At 32.1% G+C, this 21144-nt stretch overlaps 1 protein-coding gene across 2 annotated transcripts; it reads left to right on the top strand.

The window, feature by feature from the left end:
* Nucleotides 1-12592: 12592 nt before the first annotated feature.
* Nucleotides 12593-20758, top strand: LOC110094348 (probable serine/threonine-protein kinase PBL16). Of its 2 annotated transcripts, none has more exons than XM_020819567.2 (6): nucleotides 12593-13016; nucleotides 13447-13760; nucleotides 13844-13979; nucleotides 14083-14219; nucleotides 16942-17065; nucleotides 20180-20758. In XM_020819567.2, exons 1-6 carry the CDS (start codon nucleotides 12953-12955, stop codon nucleotides 20512-20514), a joined length of 1110 nt encoding a protein of 369 aa, XP_020675226.1. In that variant the 5' UTR covers nucleotides 12593-12952; the 3' UTR covers nucleotides 20515-20758. The 2 variants fall into 2 exon arrangements, with proteins under 2 accessions (XP_020675226.1, XP_020675225.1); XM_020819566.2 differs by having other exon boundaries at nucleotides 12595-13016; nucleotides 13438-13760.
* The last annotated feature ends 386 nt before the right edge of the window (nucleotides 20759-21144 follow it).

The raw sequence follows: 21144 nt of genomic DNA, 5'->3' as shown, positions 1-21144 counted from the left end.
AACAAGATGTTGAGTACCACGATCTATTCGTTCCACATGTCTCTTAAAAATTTAGGATGAGACAACCACAAGCTTAGACATGCTTGCCACTCAGATGCTTGTGTTGGGCCTTTTATAGCGATTAATGTTTAGACATGACTGAGATGGATTTTTTGTGGCATGTTCGAGTACACATTCTCTTCTTGTTGGGATATTATTTCTGCAAGATACATCTGATTGTGAGATACATTTGAGGTACTTGCCTTTGCTAGAAGATTTGGGTTTATTCAGAACATATTCTATAGGGGTAGATGTACTGACACACTTATATAGAAATTAAAACTTGCTAAAGCAACAAAGTTAAAGTGGGCAAATATTGCAGGATATATTTATTTGCTACATATTTGATGTTGGGAGTGAGTACATGTCGGTTGTCATGTGCTTCATGTCCTGCAACATTATGGGCGGAGGGAGTGTGTGCACCCCCCTTGCCCCCCCCCTCAAAAAAAAAAAAAGGAAGTCTCTGTATTATCTTCCTAATTGTAGAATATCTTAATTTCTGCAAGTCTTGTTGGTAAAATAGAGCCAACCTTAAGAACGACTGTGTTCAGATGTCTCAGACGACATTTGCTCTCTTTAGTATGCTACATATGGCAAAAAGCTGTTCAATGTCTAATTAATGCCCTCTCTGGAAACTTAAACTTTTGCTTCAATTAACTTTATCGGGCTTGCGGTATTAGATTTGACTTATGTTAAGAAAGGTAGAGATAGATCTAAAAAGACTTGATTAAAAATATTAGAAATGATCTTTCTTTATTTATAATTAACTAACTATTCATTATCTAATAATTATTATTATATATTAAGTTATCACCCAATTATTTAATTATTTTTGCACTGCTAATGATCTAATTAATTACTATGAAGGGTACATTTTGCTTTTCCTCGCTCTTTTTGAGCAACAAAAATGATGCGGTCATGCACTCATGACTTAGTATGACAAATCTCTAAAGGATTTGGCTAAAGCTACCTTTACTCCTCTCTCGTGATTCACGAGTCACGACCTCGAGCAATGCTTTCGTTTTTCCTTTCTCTCCTCCCTCGCCCCAAACAAAAATTGTTCGTGACTGATGTTTATGTCTTCTAAGCTCTAAGGGCCATACTATTTTCATTCTTAATTTTGATCTTATAGCTCCTCTTAGCTCCGATAATGAGACGACAATCGAAACTATTTTAATATATTCTAACGTTCCAAATAAGATGACAAATGTAACTATTTTAATTTATGACCCCCCTAAATAAAATTTCAGGCTCCGCCACTACGTAGCATATTATCTTGGATGGCCTTAGTGTTAGTTATAGGTATTGCTTTTTGTTGGGAAGTAACTTTGAATGCATTTGATATTTACTTAGTTAACATAAATTCTTTTCTTCTTTATGTATTTGTAGGCAGAACCAGGAGTTTTTCAGCTAACTTCCAGCAAGTAGCATCAACAGTTATGGAGATGAGCTAGATAGGTTACTTGATAATCACTCATGCATTGTTACTAGAAGGATTTGTCCTACTCTTTCAAGTAAATCAATTTAAACATACGTAATATAAATTTTTATGCTTTGGCAGGTAACTTGGGAGCCATACATAACAGAAATTCGGTCCCAATTAGCTGACATATGCTTATCAGGATAAGCAATATGGTTGGCTCGTGTGCCTCTGGTTAGCTGGATGCTTGTGGAGTGCCACTTGCTAGATAGAGTCATTCGACAGTTTTGTAATAACCCGTATTTCGAATTTTGCCAATTTTTTTTGGAGTCATTTAAACTACAAATCATAATCTGATTTTGCCATAGTATTTTGACTGTAATATTTTACTTACATTTTTTATGCAATCATTTAAACTTCAAATCATAATCTGATTTGGCCATAGTATTTTGATTATCATATTTTACTTACACAATTTTTTTCTTAATTTTTGAGCACCGGTGAAAATCTTTAAGAAATTTGTACATGTCGGTATAATTGAGGATTTCGGGACCTTCAGGTGTCCGTTTTGCAAACCGATTTCACTAATATTTTTTAAATAATATGATTTATTTTATGAATATTTTTTGTAATTTTTTAAGTCCTAAAAAGATTTATTGGAATTTTATATTAAAAAAATTGATTAAATTATATTATTATATTATATAATTATATTATATTTTATTCAAAAATATCTGAAGGCATTAAAATATTTAGTAAAAGCCTGTCTCCATAAGATTTCAGTTAATAGAGATTAGTTTAGAAAATTTGAGAGAAATGAGAGGAGAGAAACTAAAAGCTTGGATTTGGAGGCCATGGAGTAATTTTTGTCAGTCGAGCCTATTGGGATAATTGCTCGTCTCGATGTAAGGAACCTTTACCCTATTTATGATTTCAAATATTTTGTATTTTTTAGTATTTTTCTGATCAAATTTGTGTGCTTTCGTTATAAAAAAAAATAAGAATAATTTTGTATTGATAGAACTTTCACCGTGTAATTTTTTATATGTTATAGAGATTGAGATTATAATCGTTTTGAGTATTTATTTGAGATTTTTCATTGGGTTTTGAATTTTATATTAAAGAAATTGATTAAATTATATTATTATATTAAATAATTATATTATATTTTATTCAAAAATATCTAAAGGCATTAAAAAAGCTTTTAAAAGCCTTTCTCAAGTCATTTAGGCTAACACAGAATAGAAAAAAAAATTTTAAGAGAGAAAAGAGGAGAGAGAGAAAAGAAGAAGCTTGGATTTGGAGGCTGCAGAACATTTTTATCAGTCGGGCCAGTTGGGATATTTGCTCATCTCGTTGTAAGAAACTTTATCTTATTTTTTATTTCAAAGATTTTGTATTTTTGATATTTTTTGATCAAATTTGTATTTTCTTTACTGAAAAACATAAATAATTTTGTATTGGTAAAACTTTCACCGCATAACTTTTTGTATGTTATATAGATCATGATTATGAGCATTTTGAGTATTTATTTGAAATTTTTTGCCTGATAATTTTGAAAATACTATAATTTTTATCTACACCAAAATTTATTTTGACGTCTAAAATAGTATTGTAATACAATAAAAGTCTTAAAATATCATCATATATAATTCATGGTATTTTTGTAATATTCTAAAAATGTGCATTTTTACCTAATAAGATTTGTTATTGTTCACCATTTTGACATTTTAACATTTTTTAAATTAAACTCAATTATATATTCTTTGCTGCAATGCATTAAAAATGGACGTGGATATATGCTTGAATAATAGCTGGTCACTATTATTATTATAGTATTGTAATAATAATATACGTGTGTGAAACAAACAAGTAAAGACTGGTTGACCCATTAGTTGGAGACTTATTGACCTGTACAGAATGGTGGGCTGACATACTTTCTTTTAAATACTGTGGTTTAGTGTTATCCTCTACTAATTCACGTGATACACTGATTGAAAATTATAAGGAGATTATTACCTTGCTGACAGTCAAAGAGTGACTACTCTATTTACTGGGCTAATTGTTTACTAACACTGATATTAACATTAAAAAACTCCGTGATAGTTAGAACTTCTTACTTGTGTAGTGTGACTACTAAAATGTATATTTCTGAGACATTATTCTTATTATCATATAGATTTATCATTAATGCACGCATTTATTATTATTGCATAATTCTGCTGCTCCTGCCACTAGATTGTTATTATTATTGATATAGATATTTGATACTATTTGATATGACTGATTCACTATATTGATATTAATCATGTGATATATTGAGTACATGATATATAATAACTGGATAGCATGTGAATACTCTTATATGATTTTATTACATTGATTTAATTTAATATATCTTTACTCATGTTTTGATTAGAAGCTTTATTTGATTTCTTTACTGATTGGTATTACGAATACGATGATTGATTTATAAATTTGAAACTCATACCAGTTTACTGCTTTACTAACTTTCATACTGTAGTATTTTACATCTTATAAAATTTACTATCATTGCATGTGAATTTTTCTATTTCTGTATTGATTCAATGATCATATTAATACAGCTGCTATGATTTGATTGTTGATAATCATATTGCTATTTTATCATGCTTTGAATTCAGTTATATATTTTGATGACCTGTTGGGCTTTTTAAGCTCATTATATATAATTAAATAATTTCAGCTCATAGCAGGGGAGCAAGTGTGTGAGACTAGTCAATATTCTTCAGATTCTATTTCTTTATGTTATAGTCCTGAGTAGTGTATATAATTTTTAGGAAAGAATAAATATGTGTACATTAATTTTTTAAATTATAGAATCTATTTTCATATTTATTATTGATAGATGATATTAAATTGCTCTGGTTGTTATTTATTAAAATATTAAAAGAATTATTATTTCAATTTAGATTTTGGAGCATCACAAGTTTGGGTTTCTTCCTATCACTCAGGTTCAACCTATGGGGCCCAAATTTATTTGTGTAGATGGGCTTGATAAAGTCGATATTGATTGAATGGTATACCATTTACCTTATGTTCGATTGTGGGGGGATAAGTGATCATACTTTATTGAAGAATGTGTACTAGAGCATATAGGGAGCACTTCATTTAGCAGTATCTACATTGGTTTAGGTCATGGGCAACATTGTATATATTAAAACCTCCGTTAGCACCGCCGACAATATACTACCCTCGAGTACCTTTGGAGCGATATATGGTGAGTAATTTTTACACATTATACATGTTATTATGAAAGGTAATTAGAGAATGTTTCCCTAATAGTCCTTTATTTTGTTCACTTTAGTGCATATTCTTCCTGGACATAGAGAGGGTAGTGCTACCTTTGGTGAGTAGTGATGACTACACAAATGCTGAAAGTGTTATTAAGAGAATAGCAGAGATGACAGTTGATTTGCATTAACAGATACATTTTTTGGATAATTGTTACACAGAACATGCAGATACATGGTATATAATAGTCACTTAGACGCCGATGACAGTAGATCCTTATTATATGGGTGCAGGACTATCATCATTTGAAGACTTGGGACCATCTCAGGATTACTTTACTCAATCGACTCAGCAGTCTACACTAGCATGGTACCCACCTTAGTATGTTCCATGCACTATGTCACCGACAGTTTTAGAGCTAGTCACAAGTGGAGTGGAGCAACATGATATCCTAGCGATGAACAACGCATGTTACGTGACAGTTCTATATGACACTTGCAGCATTACACTCCTAGCAGTGATGCATTACCCCATAGAGCAGGTAGGAGGCGTTAGTTGATCTTATGTTTGGTTTTTATTTGATGTTGCCTTTTTATGATGTTAACTTTTTATGATGTTAACATTACGATGGATCTTATATTATGATTTTTCTTATTTTGATGTGATGTATTATAACTATAATGCTTAAAGTTAAAAAGATAAGAAAAAATATTTCTTATAAGTGCTCATAGGATACAACTTACCATAATAAAAAAATATTAACATATTATATAAAATATTTAGTAAACATAGTGAAGAAAATATAACATAAGCAAACTTATAAACTAATACATACTTGCTTGGAGTTGGGTTTGAGTTAGGCAGCACTTGAGATGAAACTCAAACTCATACTAAAGGTCTTACCAATCCTTATCATTAAAAAACTTTCTAGGCTTACATTTAAGTAATAGCTCATACATATGATCTTTATAAAAATCTAATATGAACTCGTCATTGCCAGAATGCCATTTATGATATAAAATTACATGCTTGTGTTAAGGTCGTTGCAGTCAACATCTGTCAAATGACCACCCTCTCTCAAGTTTCATCTCATGATATCACATCTATAAGAAATGAGGACTTACGAGATGACAATTCTCTTCCAAGAATCTCATCTGAACATATTTCCAATCGACAACATTTAGAAAATCGCTCATCCTATAAAATTTTATCCTCATGACCTCAGCATGCACACTCCAAAGGGCATGATCCTCATCTTATGATCATTTATGTAGGCAACACCTAAATATATCATTCGCATTTGACTTTTACTGCAACATAATGTCACCGATCTGTGCTATTCAAGCATGTGCTCTGCTGCTTGCATCATCGAACCTTTCTTTATTAGGAATCCCTTGAATCCTCTCCATAGATGACCAATAAATTTTGAAGGTATAAACTCAGATCTTCAAAACTCTACTTGATATGTGAATGCATCCCCTTTAAATAGTTGAGATTGTGCATATCCCACTTTCACATGTAGCTTAAATCTACATCATTATTTGATGAGATGTTACACTTTTACAGGTTATTTGATATAATGGGTTACTGCAAGAGAAATCCTATCAATGAATAATGAGACAAACTTAGAAGGATCCAATGCTTTGAATAAAAATTTGAAAGAGAAATTCAAAGTCTTATCCATAACAACAGAAGTAATAAGAAGTATAAGAAGATTTCCAATTAAACCTGAATCTCCAAGATACTGATCTCACTCATCCAAATAATTCATACATGTTCAATTTATATAGCAAAGCCATTAGACCTCATTAATATCAGCTGGAAAAAAAATTAAATTGATTAGTACTCCCACAATGACATGACAATATAAACTTTCAAATTTGATTTGATAATACATATTATTGAAATAATACTATTTTACAGCTCATATATCGAGACTACTCACAGCATTCTCAAAATTATACATATCTATGTGAATACATAATTTTTGATAGATTTAATATCACTCATAACCACTTACCAATCTTAATATAAATTGAAGCATATTTATTTTTTAAAAAAATCTAACATGTAATAAGGCTTTGTTTAGGTCACGCCTATTGAATTGTGCCTAGTTTTAATTTTTTGTTAAACATGTATAATATCCTAATTAAAACACCAATTATGCTTAAGTTTAATTTAATTGTAATCAAATGCATACTTTTTTTAGTAAATTACTATATTTTTTATAGTTACTTTCTATCAAATAGTAAAATGGAGAATAAAGTTATAACTGCCCCTTTCATTGGCGACTTGACAAAGCCCATTAATTCTGAAAAGAATAAGCTAAATAAATCTTCAAAGTTTAAGAAATTATCAACACAAATTAGTGAGAAAGATGCGCTGATAATTAATAAAATGGCAAATTATTTGAATTTAGTTAATTTAAACTAAATTTAAATATGATCTGAATTTTAAAATCTTTTTCAAACTAATTTAATAAATTTTTTAACCGAGTTTGAGTCGCGATAGAGCTTTAATCACATTTAATTTATTATAACTAATTATTATATTTTTATGCTAATTACTCATTTATTAGTAAGAAAAAATAAAATTTCTATATTTAGTTATTTATTTAATATTTTTATTATTCTTATTCTCATAATAATATTAAACATTATTGGAATGGAATTTCCAACCAAATTTTGAGCCTCTATTCTTGAAGCTAATTATTAAACCCTAGCTAGGTTGAAAACATAGAGATATTAACTTTATTCAAACAAAATTTGAATCCCACATTACAAGTTAAAATTGTATTCAAATCTAATTAAGACTTCGGTTAGGACAGCTTCTTTGTTGCTTTCTAAAACAGCTTTCTCGTGCTAAAAAGTAATTTTATAAAGTAGCAAAAAAACTGTCCCAAACGAAGCCTAAAATCGAGTTTCGAACTATTGTTTTGAAGCTAATTGTCAAATCCAAGGTTCGAAATATACATAAGAGTCTTAACTAAACATAAAAAATCACAAATTTGAATCAAATATCTGATTTTTTTTAATAAAAACTCCTTGGCTATCTATAGATATTCTTAGAACTCGAGGCTTCATTTGCAACAACTTTCTTACTGCTTTCTAAAACAACTTTTTAGTACAAAAAGATTATTAAAATAGAAATTTTTGTACTAAAAAGCTACTTTAAAAATCAATAATAAAATTATCCCGAATGAAACCTCTGCCAAATATAACTACGAATTGATAGAAGAACATGCACTGAATCACTGTATTCTTTTCTTTAATATTTGTGCTAACATCATTTTATTAGTATTGCAGCTTGATGTTTACAGCAATGGCCACATCTATTCAGTTTTATGAAATAGCTTCTTTAAAATATTTATAAGAGAAATACTGTGAACAAATGAATATTTTGTGATGATAGTTTTTTCAGTTTCTCTATCAGTGATGCAATATCCACTAACTATGGCACTGTAGGAATGAGATGCAATCTCTTTGAGCCAATAAACCTGAGAGCTTTTAGGAACAAAAAACCATCATTGAAGGAGATTGATGAGGATTTTTCTCTTTGCCCACCTAACATTTTGAAAAAAGTAGAAAAATAATTGTCACATAATATCTTTATATGAGGTTGATGAGGGGGAATAATGCTAGTGAATATGTTTAAAATTGCGCAAAATGATCATTTTATATTAGATATGGCGTAGAAAATTCACTTAATCGGCAAGAATTATGAGGAAGTGTTTGAATTTGACACTTTCAGAATAAAATTCAGGATCACTGAACTCTCATTTCAAGAAACTTATAATTGAACCGAATGCTTGATGAAATAAAGTCATTGACATCACAATTGATCCAATATAGATCTAAATGAGTTCAAATTAAGCACTTGAAATAAAATTGAAAATTTTGGGACATTAACTGAAGGATCAAACGGTTTACAAATATTATGTGCTTAAAATCAAATTGATTGGCATGAAGAGGTAAATCCAGTGATCTCAAAATAAAGTGTCTTCAACTATGGAGAAGAGCAGATTCTTGTATGTATAATTATATGCGGATTATTATAATTAGGCATCGTACTGTAGCTATTATCCTTCATAGGGTTTTTATATAAAAAAATTTAAGCATCTCACAAACTCTATTTATGCAAACATGATCTTTATATAAACCAACAATATTGAACACACTCTACCACTACAAAATTTTCAGTATGACGTTATTTGTGAGAAACATCCCTAATATATTTCAAATATTTCTTCAATGGTTGGTAATCAATCATAGCCCAATATAGGCTATGAAGACCACCTATCCTTTGCATTGTAAGATGATATACAAAGGTTGAAAGAGCCTCAACTTCAAATCTTACAACTCTTAATGGAGATTGGATAATAAAAGAATATCATTACAATATGATGGAATTAGCTCACCACAAAATCAATAGTGATTTGAGGCTAATTTATTTGATACCATTGAAGTACTATCTTCTTATATTGTGGCTCCACCTCCACAAAAGATCATTTGATTCTAGTGTCATTAAAACACTTAAATATTAGATAAATGAACTCTATTGTATTTTCTAACAATCACAACTGACGTTCACCATCGACTAAATAATGTCATCTAACTATTGTTTTTTGACTATCAATAATGTACTTCAATTGTTGGCCTAAGGACACCCAATTTTTGTAATGCTTACAATGGGTATTAGACGGTTTATCTAATCTCATTTTATTCAATTATGGTGAAAAGGAGATTTTTGTACCTGTAATTATATAATGGATTATTATAACTAAGCAGACCCTACCCCTTGAATTTTTCATATAAAAATTCTTATATCTCACAAATTTTATCCATGCATGATGGATCATTGTACAAAACTAAGATATATATAAAACACTCATTCAATTGCTGTAAAATTGTTTGCACATAATACTACATGTAGTCGATTCGGTCAAATTAATAGTTTCATTACTAATTTGTATTGGGCTTAATAAGTCCATAACATTAAACCAATTCATCAAATCTTCAAGCCATCTTAGAAGCTTCTTATCAAGTCATCTAATCTACTCATCTTTGAGTATATTGAATGATTTTACTTAATAATAACCTATTAGAAGCTTCTTAGAAACTTCTTTGTATATTTTTATTATAACCTCTCCAACTTCTATTTCAAAATTTCTCTTTTTTGTCTCTTGTTCTCTTTAGGCATTGATTGTAATTGCCAATTATAAGGTCTAATGAACTATAAATATATTTAAATCCAATAATTTTACTCTCAAAATTATTCCATGACAAAAGAATAAAAGGAAGGGAAAGATTCACATAAAACTAAGCCAGAATTCTTGAGCATTCATCAAGCTTTTCTAGGATTCTCACTAAGGCTTCGTTTTGGAACGGCTTTCTTACTACTTCTTAAAGCAGCTTCCTAGTATAAAAGTTTTAATTTTTGTACTAAAAAATAGCTTCAGGAAGCAGGAAGAAAGCCATAGCAAACGAAGCCTAAGAGCCCACTATGGGTAATTATTTGAGCCCCTAACTAAATATTTTCTTCCTCTTTAATATTGATTTATTTTTAAATGTAATTTTTTTTTAGCATAAATAAATATCAAAAGTAGGAGTCTGTTTGGGACAGCTGCAGCATTTTATAGATTAGTTGTAAAATTATTGTGAGAAAAATAAATTAGCTACTTTGATTGCAACAAGTAATTTTTTCGCTACAGAAATATTCTAAAAGCAGTAAGAAAGCAATAGTTAAATGAAATTGTAACTGCTATCTGAAACAAAATAACAAGAAAATTATCGTAAATAGACTTTAAGGTTTTGTTTGAGAGAGCTTTCTTACTATTTTCTTCAACATTTTTTTAATTAAAAAATTTATTGAACTTAAAATTTTGTACTAAAAAATTGCTTTAAAGAATAATGGGAAAGCTGTTCCACAAAGCCTAAATCTCAAATATAACAAAATTATCAAAAATGAAATCAAAATCAAAACCTTAAAGTTGTTAGCCACAAAAAATTATCAGCCAATAATTCTCTCCATGAAGATTCTATCCACAAGAAATAAAAGTAAAAAAAAAAAAAAAATACAAGCTGCGGTAAAGGTCGGTGAGAAAATTGCCAAAGAAATCCAATCACAGACCGCACTAAGCTATTTTAGTATGCTTCATTCATGTAGCTATAAAAGCTCTCATTTTCACCCATTTTCACTTTTCAACCCCAACATTTGCTTTTTTGTCAATTACCTTTTATTGGGGTAGATTCCTAATTTTTTTGGTATGAAAGTAAATAATTAAATATTAAGAAATTAAATGTTTTGAATTCTTTTATGAAAGAGAGAGAGAGAGAGAGAGAGATTAATGTTATATTTTAATTAATTTATTTATGGAATTTATTAACTAATGTATTATCGTAGAGAGATAATTGTTGTATTAAATGTATCTTAAAAATAACTTAGAAGCATAAATAGAAATCATTTATAATCATTAGTATATATGTTAATAACTATGACCTTTTTATTTGCATAAGTAATAATTAGACCTAATAAATTAATGATGACCACATAAATTGAATTTAAGTTTGATGCCTAACATCACACTAATTATTATTATTTTTGTATTTTATGTCTTATGAAGAAGAAACTATTACGTGTGGAGTCCAAATGTAAAATTATGTCCAGACTCCAATTAAATCGGGACACATGACCAATAACTTTGGTGTCATGTATTTTACTTTGTACTAAAACACCTTAGAGAAAAATATTATGCATCTAAAATTAAAATACATATATTCCTTTTATTTTATATCTTTAATGAAACAAATCAAACAAAGTTTTGAAGACAATGAAAAAAAATAAAAAAAATGTAAAATTATTTAGTCATTGAAATTTGAAAATATTATTTTTCTCATAAAAATATTCAAATTTGAGGACATATTAACTAAATTTAAAATATTTTTAAACAAAAAATGTGTACTATTGTGGAATGGAAACATTCGCAGCGATTGAGAGATATAGAGTCTAGCATCTAAACTTTTTACGAAGATCCAATACACAAATAAATAAGAGAGAGGGGTCAAAGAGTTAAAAGGGACACTAAAATTTTTACTTAGAAAACCCTTAAAATGAAAAAACCACCAGGGCTGACCCTGTTGAAATGAATCCACTAGTGTTTGTTGTTGATTATAATTTACAAATAGTGTCCTTCCTCGGAGGAAGGCGTTGGCTCAATGTAAGAAATATACATCATATTGTAATTGGGGTTGAAAGAATACAATGCTATGAGAGCTATTCTCAAGTGAGTGAACTTAGACTCATTAGATTCATCTCGTCGAGCCGGTCCATTTGACTATAAACATGATATATTTGGATATCATTTGGTTATCCAACTTATGCTTTGAATATTTCAAATGTGTTTTAGGCCCTCAATTTGGACCCATTTAGGCTCAGATTGGTTTGATTTTGGAATCGCTGGGTTTGTCTCTTCGAAATGTTTAGTTTGAGTATAAGTTCACTGAAATTGGAGTTCGGAAGGTTCCAAATTTAACTTTGAAAATTTTCAACTTGGATATGCCTCAAGATTCATGTCCAAATTCCCTCCTTTGCACATTTAAAGAAGCAAAAGGAGACTTGAGCCCTTCAATACAAATTCCTTTTTTGCTCTCCCAATTCAAAATTAATATTTTTTTTTATCAAAAAATAATTATAAGAAGATACCCGCATTTTCACAGCTTAATGGCCGGAGAAGACTGTTCGTTTTTTTTTTATATATTTTTGAAAGTCAATCAAAATAAATTTATAAATAGCTTCTAACCAACCGATCAAGATTATTTGTTTAAAATCACGAATTTGAGCCTTATTTATTACGATTCTTAAAAAAAAAAAGAAAAAAATCACTTCGAAAAGGAGAGAAACCCACTGCAATCTCTCCATCTTGTTTTTTTTTTACCTCCATTGTCACCCAGAGGACTTGGGGAAGTCTACCAGTTCTTTTTATCTTCAGTCCTTCCTACTTCCTTCGTTGAATATTTAATTTATAAAATCGCGGTTTTTTGTTGTTTCTTTCTGCTTTCCTCCCATCTTTCTTTCTGTTGAAATGAAATTTAACTCCATGTTCTGAAAAAGCTCATTCCTTTGACTGTCCTTCTTACTCTCTCGCCCTTTCAACTTCTCTGTTTTTTTGTTCATGGCGCCGGCTTCTTTCTGAGGCAGTAAATTTGAGGTTTTTGATCAATTATGGGAAATTGCTTGTTCCTGGGGAAGCCTTTAGTTAACAGAGTATCTTCTAATGCGAAATCAGGTCAGTATTTTTATCTGATGCATTTTATGTGATTTTAAAAGAATAAAATTTTGTTGTTCTTGCTCCGCCTTGTTTGAGAGATAGAAAGAACAATACAAGTTAGAATTTTTTAATCTTTTTTACAATTTGGTTTTACAATTTTTATAATTTATGTTCATGAAAACTGTAAATCTTTCACAACAAGATTCATTTAAAGAACTTTGTTCAACCTGTAAATTTCAAATTCTCCTGTTGCAGAAGAACTATTTAGAGCTGTCATCACTGTTGTCTTGTAAAGCAGAAGTTAATTCCTTCAAACTTGATGAAAATTGTAGAAATTTCTACTGTATTCAGCTAAATTTTGCTTGGAATATCATCATCCTTTTTAATTTCTGGTTTTTCTTTTCGTCCTCAACCTAATCATCTTCCAAAACACTGGTAGAATCTCCAGAAGCCACGAGCCTTCCAGTAGTGAAGGAGGAGGAGGAGGAGAAGGAGCAGGAACATAGTAAATTGCCATCCAATCCCGAGGAAGTTGAAAACTTTCGTAGGGATTCTGCTGTAAACCCATTGATTGCTTTCACCTATGATGAACTAAAAGAAATAATCGGGGATTTCAGGCAGGAAAACATTCTGGGTGCAGGGGGGTTCGGAATAGTTTATAAGGGAGTAATCACAGAAGATTTCAGGAAGGGATTACAATCTCTTCAAGTTGCTGTTAAAGTTCATGATGGAGATAGTTTCCAGGGCCATAGGGAGTGGCTGGTAACTGTTTCTTTTCAACTTTATAGTAATCTTTCTTTCTGTCCGCCATTAATTCAGTCTCATTGAAGCTGTTCATGTTGCAGGCAGAGGTCTTGTTCCTTGGGCAACTTTCTCATCCAAATTTAGTGAAATTGGTTGGATATTGCTGCGAGGAAAACCACCGGGTTCTCATATATGAGTTCATGGCTCTGGGCAGTGTGGAAGCTAATCTCTTTAAAAGTGATTCTGCAAACTGTTGCATATAGTGATTTCCTCAAGAACATTTTTGAGAAAATAGGTAGAAATCTCCTAACTGTATTTTTTTTTTTTTTTAAATTTGCAGGAGTTCTACCTACACTTTCTTGGGCCATTCGAGTGAAAATTGCATTTGGAGCTGCCAACGGTCTTGCTTTTCTCCATGAAGCTAAAATGCCAGTTATTTTTCGTGATTTTAAGACAGCTAATATTTTGTTAGATGAGGTAAGTATGTCTAAATTTGTTATTTGTCTAATCCTTTGTTACAGTAATGCGTCAAAATAACTTTGGTCAATCCTAATATATGCTTTTGTCAATAGGGAAGGTCTCTAAATGCAGAATTTATTTTGATTTTTCTTCTCACCTTTCTCACATAATTGATTTTTATTTCACCTTACTATAAATAGCCCGCAACAACAGTAATGCGCCAAAATAACTTTGGTCAATCCTAATATATGCTTTTGTCAATAGGGAAGGTCTCTAAATGCAGAATTTATTTTGATTTTTCTTCTCACCTTTCTCACATAATTGATTTTTATTTCACCTTACTATAAATCACTATTAGATTTAGGGTTCATTTGGGACGGCTTTCTTACTGGACACTATTTTAAGAAGCAGTAAGAAAGCCGTCCCAAATGAGGCCTTAAACGAGAATTTGACTTGTAACATGACGGAATGGAGAAAAAGGATTCATGTAGCCGACCCCACATAATGGGACGGAGGCTTGATGCTGTTGCTTACCCATCCAGGTTCCCATGACCTGTTTAATATGTTGAAGCTTGCAAGCAAAGCATCAATTTGCTAAGATATGGCTGCATAAACTTTTAGTTTCAGGTGAAACGGTTGGGGAGGAGATCACCAAACTCATTTTCCTATGTGTGGAAGTTTGAGATTTATTTCAAAACCATTTTGAGGCCTTGCAATCATAGCTTTATTCTCAATTTTTTACTTCTTTCCTGCTATCTTCTTGTGTTGTCTTGTTGATTTCTAAATCAGGATTTAACTCTATTTAACATTTTTTTTTGCAACTTATTGTCAGATTACTTTCAGTATATTTATTTATTTTAATTCATCCACATTATTATATGAACTCTTTTTTTTTTTTTGAAAGTGATTTTATATGAACTCATCTTATTAGGCATATCCTACCCTTCATTTTATTCGCCCAAATCATCTGAGTCTATCTTGCGTTATCTTAGGCGTTTGTGATGACTTTTTTACTGCTTCTTAAAGCAGTTTTCTAGTATAAAAATTTTAATTTTTTTACTATAAAGCTACTTTAAGAAGCTGTAAAAAAGACAGTCCTAAATGAAGCCTTAATCTTAAGTAGGTGCTTATGAGAGCACACCTCTAATTTAGGCTTCATTTGGGATGGCTTTCTTACTGCTTCATAAAATAATTTTTTAGTATAAAAATTTTTTGAAATAAAAATTTTTGTACTATAAAATTGCTTTAGAAAACATTAAGAAAGCCGCCCCAAACGAAACCTTAATCTTTTTTTTCAAGCTACCTTCTTTTACCACAAACATATAACTTCCACAAACATATATCTATGTTCTTATTTCTGCTATTCTCAGCTTGGATATCGCTGATTCATTCCACCGTTTGATTCGATTTGTTCACCGATCTATGTTCTTAATCCAGGCTATCATCAAGAGTAAAAAATCTTGATATTGTTGTAATGCTTGATCTCTTATTTTATTGTCTATGTCCAGCGAGGCCAACAACAACATCAACTCTTTGTCCCACTACGTGGGGTTGTCTACATGAATCTTTTTTCTCCATTGTGTCATGTTAAAAGTAAAATTCTCGTCCAGCGAGGCCAATTCTGACTAATGTTTCATCAATAATAAGCCTTGTATTCAAAGAAAAGCCAGTATAGTTGGCAGTCTAATCCAACCACTAGATCTCAGCTAGCATATTATATAATTTTAATTTGATTTCTTTGCATCCAACCAATTTTTTGATACTTTAGGGAGCGATCAGTATTTCCAAACCAAATCTCATCTGCTTCAACTAGTTCTATATATTTGTAACACTTAAAGCCTATGATGCACAGATATAGACACGATAACATAGATACGACACCACACAGACATGGGACACGTCAATTATTGAAAATATAAAACAGGAATTAGATTGGACATTGTATTATAATATTTATATTTTAAAAATAGTGCATAAAAATTTAATTAGTATAATATTAGAAATAATTTATAAATAATAAGTCATTTAGTTAGAATTTGTGCTTAAAATGAAACCAAAGTCGCGATCCGCCAAAGAGAAATGAAAATGAGAATATTGGATGAATGGGGTATTGAGTGCGGGAAATTGATTTGGTGTTATGGATAGGAAATAAGAAATATAGTTTTTATATTTTAAATAAATAAAAGTTTTAACTAGAAAAAAATATATATATATTTTAAAAAATTCATAAAATAATTAAGACGCGTGTCGGACACGCATGTCAAACACACGTGTCCAATTTGTATTTAATATTTTTTAATCAGACAAGTTTTCGGCGTGTCCGACACATGTCAGAGGCCTGTCTGACACGAGTCGTGTTGGACACTGCACAACTTCTTTGAGGAAAATGTTGGTGCATAATAGATTAATGCCTTAAGTACAGTTCAGTATTAATTAGTTTGCTTGCATCTATTTATCCTAGAATGCCTTTATGAAGAGCAGAATAAATAGTTTGGTAAGAAGTAAGAACCAATGCCAGTAGATCATAATTTTGGCAAGACAAGCCTGTTTGGCCAAATATATAAATAAACAGAAGCATTTGAAGATAACTGTGCTGAACTGAACACATTTTTTGTTTTTTTTTCTACATAATAAACTCTCTTTTTTTTCATTTATTGTTCCACATCTCATTTCATAGTAGAAACCTTATTTTCTAATACATATTTGATTAATTTCCTTGTCCAAATTTCATTTTGTGTAGGATTACAATTCTAAACTTTCAGATTTTGGGTTAGCAAAAGCTGGCCCTGTTGGCGACATGTCTCATGTATCCACTAGAATCATGGGAACTCGTGGTTATGCAGCTCCTGAGTACATAATGACAGGTAAGTTTATATGGACTAAAAACTACAGAATGTCATTCAAGAATATTTCTCATAATGCAAGCTGATTTTACCTCACATGTTCCTTTCTCTTGGTATCATTATTTTTTTATTGGGTGTCAATATTTGACCCGGCCCGAACACGACCCGGAAATTTTGGGTTTGGGTTGACCCGAACCCAAACCAAGTCGGGTTTGGGTTGAGATTTTTGACTCGTTTCAAAAATCGGGTCGGGTTGACCCGAAAACCCAGAAATGACCCGACTCCCCGCTCTGCCACGTGTTACATCGCTCTGTCGCACGTTGCATTGCCTGCCCGCGAGCTGCTACGGCGCTGCCTTTGTCGCATTTGCCGCTGCCCACGATGCGGCGATGCCACGTCGCATCACCTGCCGCTGCTGACCGCCGAAAAAGCGTGATTTCTGCCGCTGTCGAACCCGAATCAGGTAGGGTCGGGTTGACTTGAACCCGAAGCGGGTTGGGTTCGGGTCTGGAAAACCGACCCGTATAAAAAACGGGTCATGTTTGGGTTGATCTGAATAGTGCTGGTTCAGTTCCGAGTTCGACCCGAACCCGACCCATGACCCGAAATTGACACCCTAAATTTGATATCATGCATGTATGAGTATCTATTCTATGAGCATTTACCATTTTCTCATTCATTAAGGCTTTGTTTGGGGTAGCTTTCTTACTGCTTCTTAAAGCGGTTTTGTGGTACATAAATTTTAAGTTTTGTACCAAAAAAGTTGTTTTAAAAAGTAGTAAGAAAGTCATCCCAAACAAGATCTAAATGATTAATGCGATCAGTGTTCCCAATCATAACATATCATTATGCATATTTCTTTTATTTCTTATTACATTTATAGAGAGCATGGGAATTTCATGTGGAAACTGTATCTATTGATTCACTGCTATTTAATTTTTTCTCTATATTTAGATAACTTGGAAAGGCTATGGATTAATGATCTTTCTACAATCAGAAATTATGTTTGGCTGAATACAGGGTTTGGTGATTGTGGTCATGCTGTTTATAATCAGGATTGTAATGATCATTCATTTATTTTCTTATCAAGAGTCAAGCTGTAATTGAGTTTTAATATATCTTAACTAATTATATATTTAATGTTAATGATTTAAACTATAACTAAGGCATAATTTAGTTTTTAAATTTTAATTCACTAGATTTTATTTAAGTTATTTGATTAAATTCTAATTTTAATAAGAAAAAAAAATTATCAATACATTTAGCTATTTGTATGATATTTTTATCATATTTATACCTCTAATAATGTACATAATCTTTAAAGTATTTAAGATATATGAAAAGGTTTTGAATAATTCAGAGTTTTTCATCGAATATATAAATAAACAGAAGATGTTGAAAAAATTGAACTCGAACCTGACCTGATAAGTCGTTTTAATTTAAAAAATATTTTTATTACCATATTAATCATAGATTTTAGATTAATTTATTAAAAATAGTAGTATTACACCAATAAATAAAAGAATTTAAGAAAAAGAATATTAAATGTGTCATTTTGGGTCAAAATGGGTTTGTCGGGTCAACCTGTACCCGCGATCCGTTTAATAAACGGATCGAAATGCACGACCCGACCACAACATGTTTATTAAACGGATCAACCCGAATCCAAATTTTTGGAGTTGAATCATTTTTTGCCGTACCTATTAACATGTCATGCTATCTGTTGCGTCCTGGAGTATTCGCGGCGGTAGAGAAGTATATAGTTTAACGTCTTAGCATTGTACGAAGATCCAGCACACACACAGAAAAAGAGAGGGTGTAGCATTCATAAGAGGCACCAGAGTTTTTACGTGGAAAACCCCTGAAAAGGGGGAAAAACCACGGGGTCTGACCCAGTTTGAATGAATCCACTAGTATTTGTAGTCGATTACAAATGAGGCCCTTCCTTGGGAGAAGGCCTTGGATTGATGTAGCAAATGTACATCATATAGATTGCATTACATGGTAGGAGTTACATATACATGTTTGTTTGGCCTGAAGGATCGTAGTCGGCAGGAGACTAGGGTCTGAAAGACTATTATCTGGTGATGTAGATCGGACGGACCGTAGTAGGCGACAGAGGTCAGAAGGACCGTAGTCGGCAGGAGACCGGGGTCTGAAAGACCGTTGTATTCCGGCGAAGTTCCTGCGGTGGTCTGGCGAGGCTCCGGCGGTGGTCCGACGAAGTCCCGTCGGTGATCGAGGAGGAGCTTCTTCCTTCTCTTCTTGCTTGGACCCCCCCTCTCATGTGAAGAATGAGCGCTCTATTTATAGATTTTCTGGAGTGGCATGACCCGTAAATAGACGTGAGATCAGGGACGAATAGGGAGTGGTCGAATGGACGACCGATGTTGAATCCTACAATCATGCACCGTTCGTTGGACATTTGAAGGCCTTAGAGATTTCGGAATTCGGTGATCTTGGGCTCGTTGGATTCGTCTCGTCGAGCCGTTCGATTCGAGTATAAGCTCGTCAAAATCGGAGTCCATTTGGTAACTCAAATAGTGGTTTGAACCTTCCAACAGCGCTTCGGATCCATGATTTGGACCCATTTGGGCTCGGATTGGGTCGAACTTGGTGTCGTTGGGTTCGTATTTCCGAGACGCTCAGTTTGACTATAAGCTCGCTTTAATCGGAGTTCACGTGCTCCCGAATTTAATTTTTGAAGTTTCCGGTTTGGGTTTTGCCTCGAGATTCGTGCCCGATAAAGATAATTTCATGATGACGTATCACTATCATATAAACATTGACATCTTCAATGCTCACAAGATCATTGCGTAGCATCTTCAAAACTAATACCATATTATAAAAGACTCAGAAACGAGATAGCACACTTATTTAACACTTAGCATGTTAACTCTGTGGAAGAGGGCTTCTTTTTTCTTTTTTATTGAGAAACTATGTTGATGTATTAATTGAAAGGCATGAGGTGATTAGCTTTTATGATTCATATATAGGACCTCAGCTTCACTTTGATGAAAAGTATAATGCCATTATAGCAAAACATTGATGCGAAACTTTGAGCTCCATTGTTATGTCATACATATCAACATACATTGTGAAAACTATCTTTACCACTTGTGACACTCCATACAGGTCATCTGACTGCAATGAGCGACGTCTACAGCTTCGGCGTTGTACTCCTCGAACTAATCACCGGACGAAAATCCCTCGACAAATCGCGGCCGGTGAAAGAGCAGACTCTTGCTGATTGGGCTTTACCACTGCTCATGCAGAAGAAGTCTCTCCTCAACATTGTTGATCCAAGGCTGGGTGGCGATTACCCGGCGAAGGCGGTTCACAAGATGGCCATGTTGGCCTATCATTGTCTCAATCGCAATCCAAAGGCGCGGCCTCTCATGAGAGACATCGTAGAGACTTTGGAGCCTCTTCTGCTGCCAATTGAAGTTGAAGATAGCAACACCAGTTGAGCTGTTTTCTGTAAAAAAGATAGCTTGTTAGCTGATTGATAGGATCTTGTTGTTGAAAGAAACTGTTCTATTTGTTGTGCTTTAGTTTTTGTTTTTAAGATGTTAGGAATGTATGGATTTGCCTACCGTGGAGGGCTGGCTTTTAATACTGCATTTTGTGTGTATTAGCATGAGATAGGCAGCTTTTGCATGTTTTCTCCTACAAGATTTTTCTCAAATATAGAAAGTGAGATATGATTTTCTTTGTTAAGATTTCCAGTAAGTTTTGGCTGATCGTAGGGTCTTATGATCCTCAAACCAAATATTGATTCGGTTTTTATCAATTTTTGTTTTTATAAGTTGGATAGATTCTCCAACATACACTTAGGCTTTGTTTGGGATGACATTTTTATTGTTTTTTAAAGCAGATTGTATTAAAACTCTGTTTTAAGAAGCAATAAAAAAGTCGTCCCAAACGAAACCTTAGACATTCATTATGTACCCACTTACATATCTGAATTCGATTTCTAGTTTGCTTGATTCAAGCTTTATTTGGGATTTTTCTTTACTGTTTGTAAAACTTTTGAAGAAAAGTAGCTTTTTAAAGTTGTTGTATAAAATAACTTTTTAGTGAAATTTTTTTTAAAAGCA

The sequence above is a fragment of the Dendrobium catenatum genome, unplaced genomic scaffold (genome assembly GCF_001605985.2).
Source record: "Dendrobium catenatum unplaced genomic scaffold, ASM160598v2 fragScaff_scaffold_853, whole genome shotgun sequence".
Classification (NCBI taxonomy): domain Eukaryota; kingdom Viridiplantae; phylum Streptophyta; class Magnoliopsida; order Asparagales; family Orchidaceae; genus Dendrobium; species Dendrobium catenatum.
Note: the sequence above shows the minus strand (reverse complement) of the source record. Positions and strands in the feature narration are given on the sequence as shown.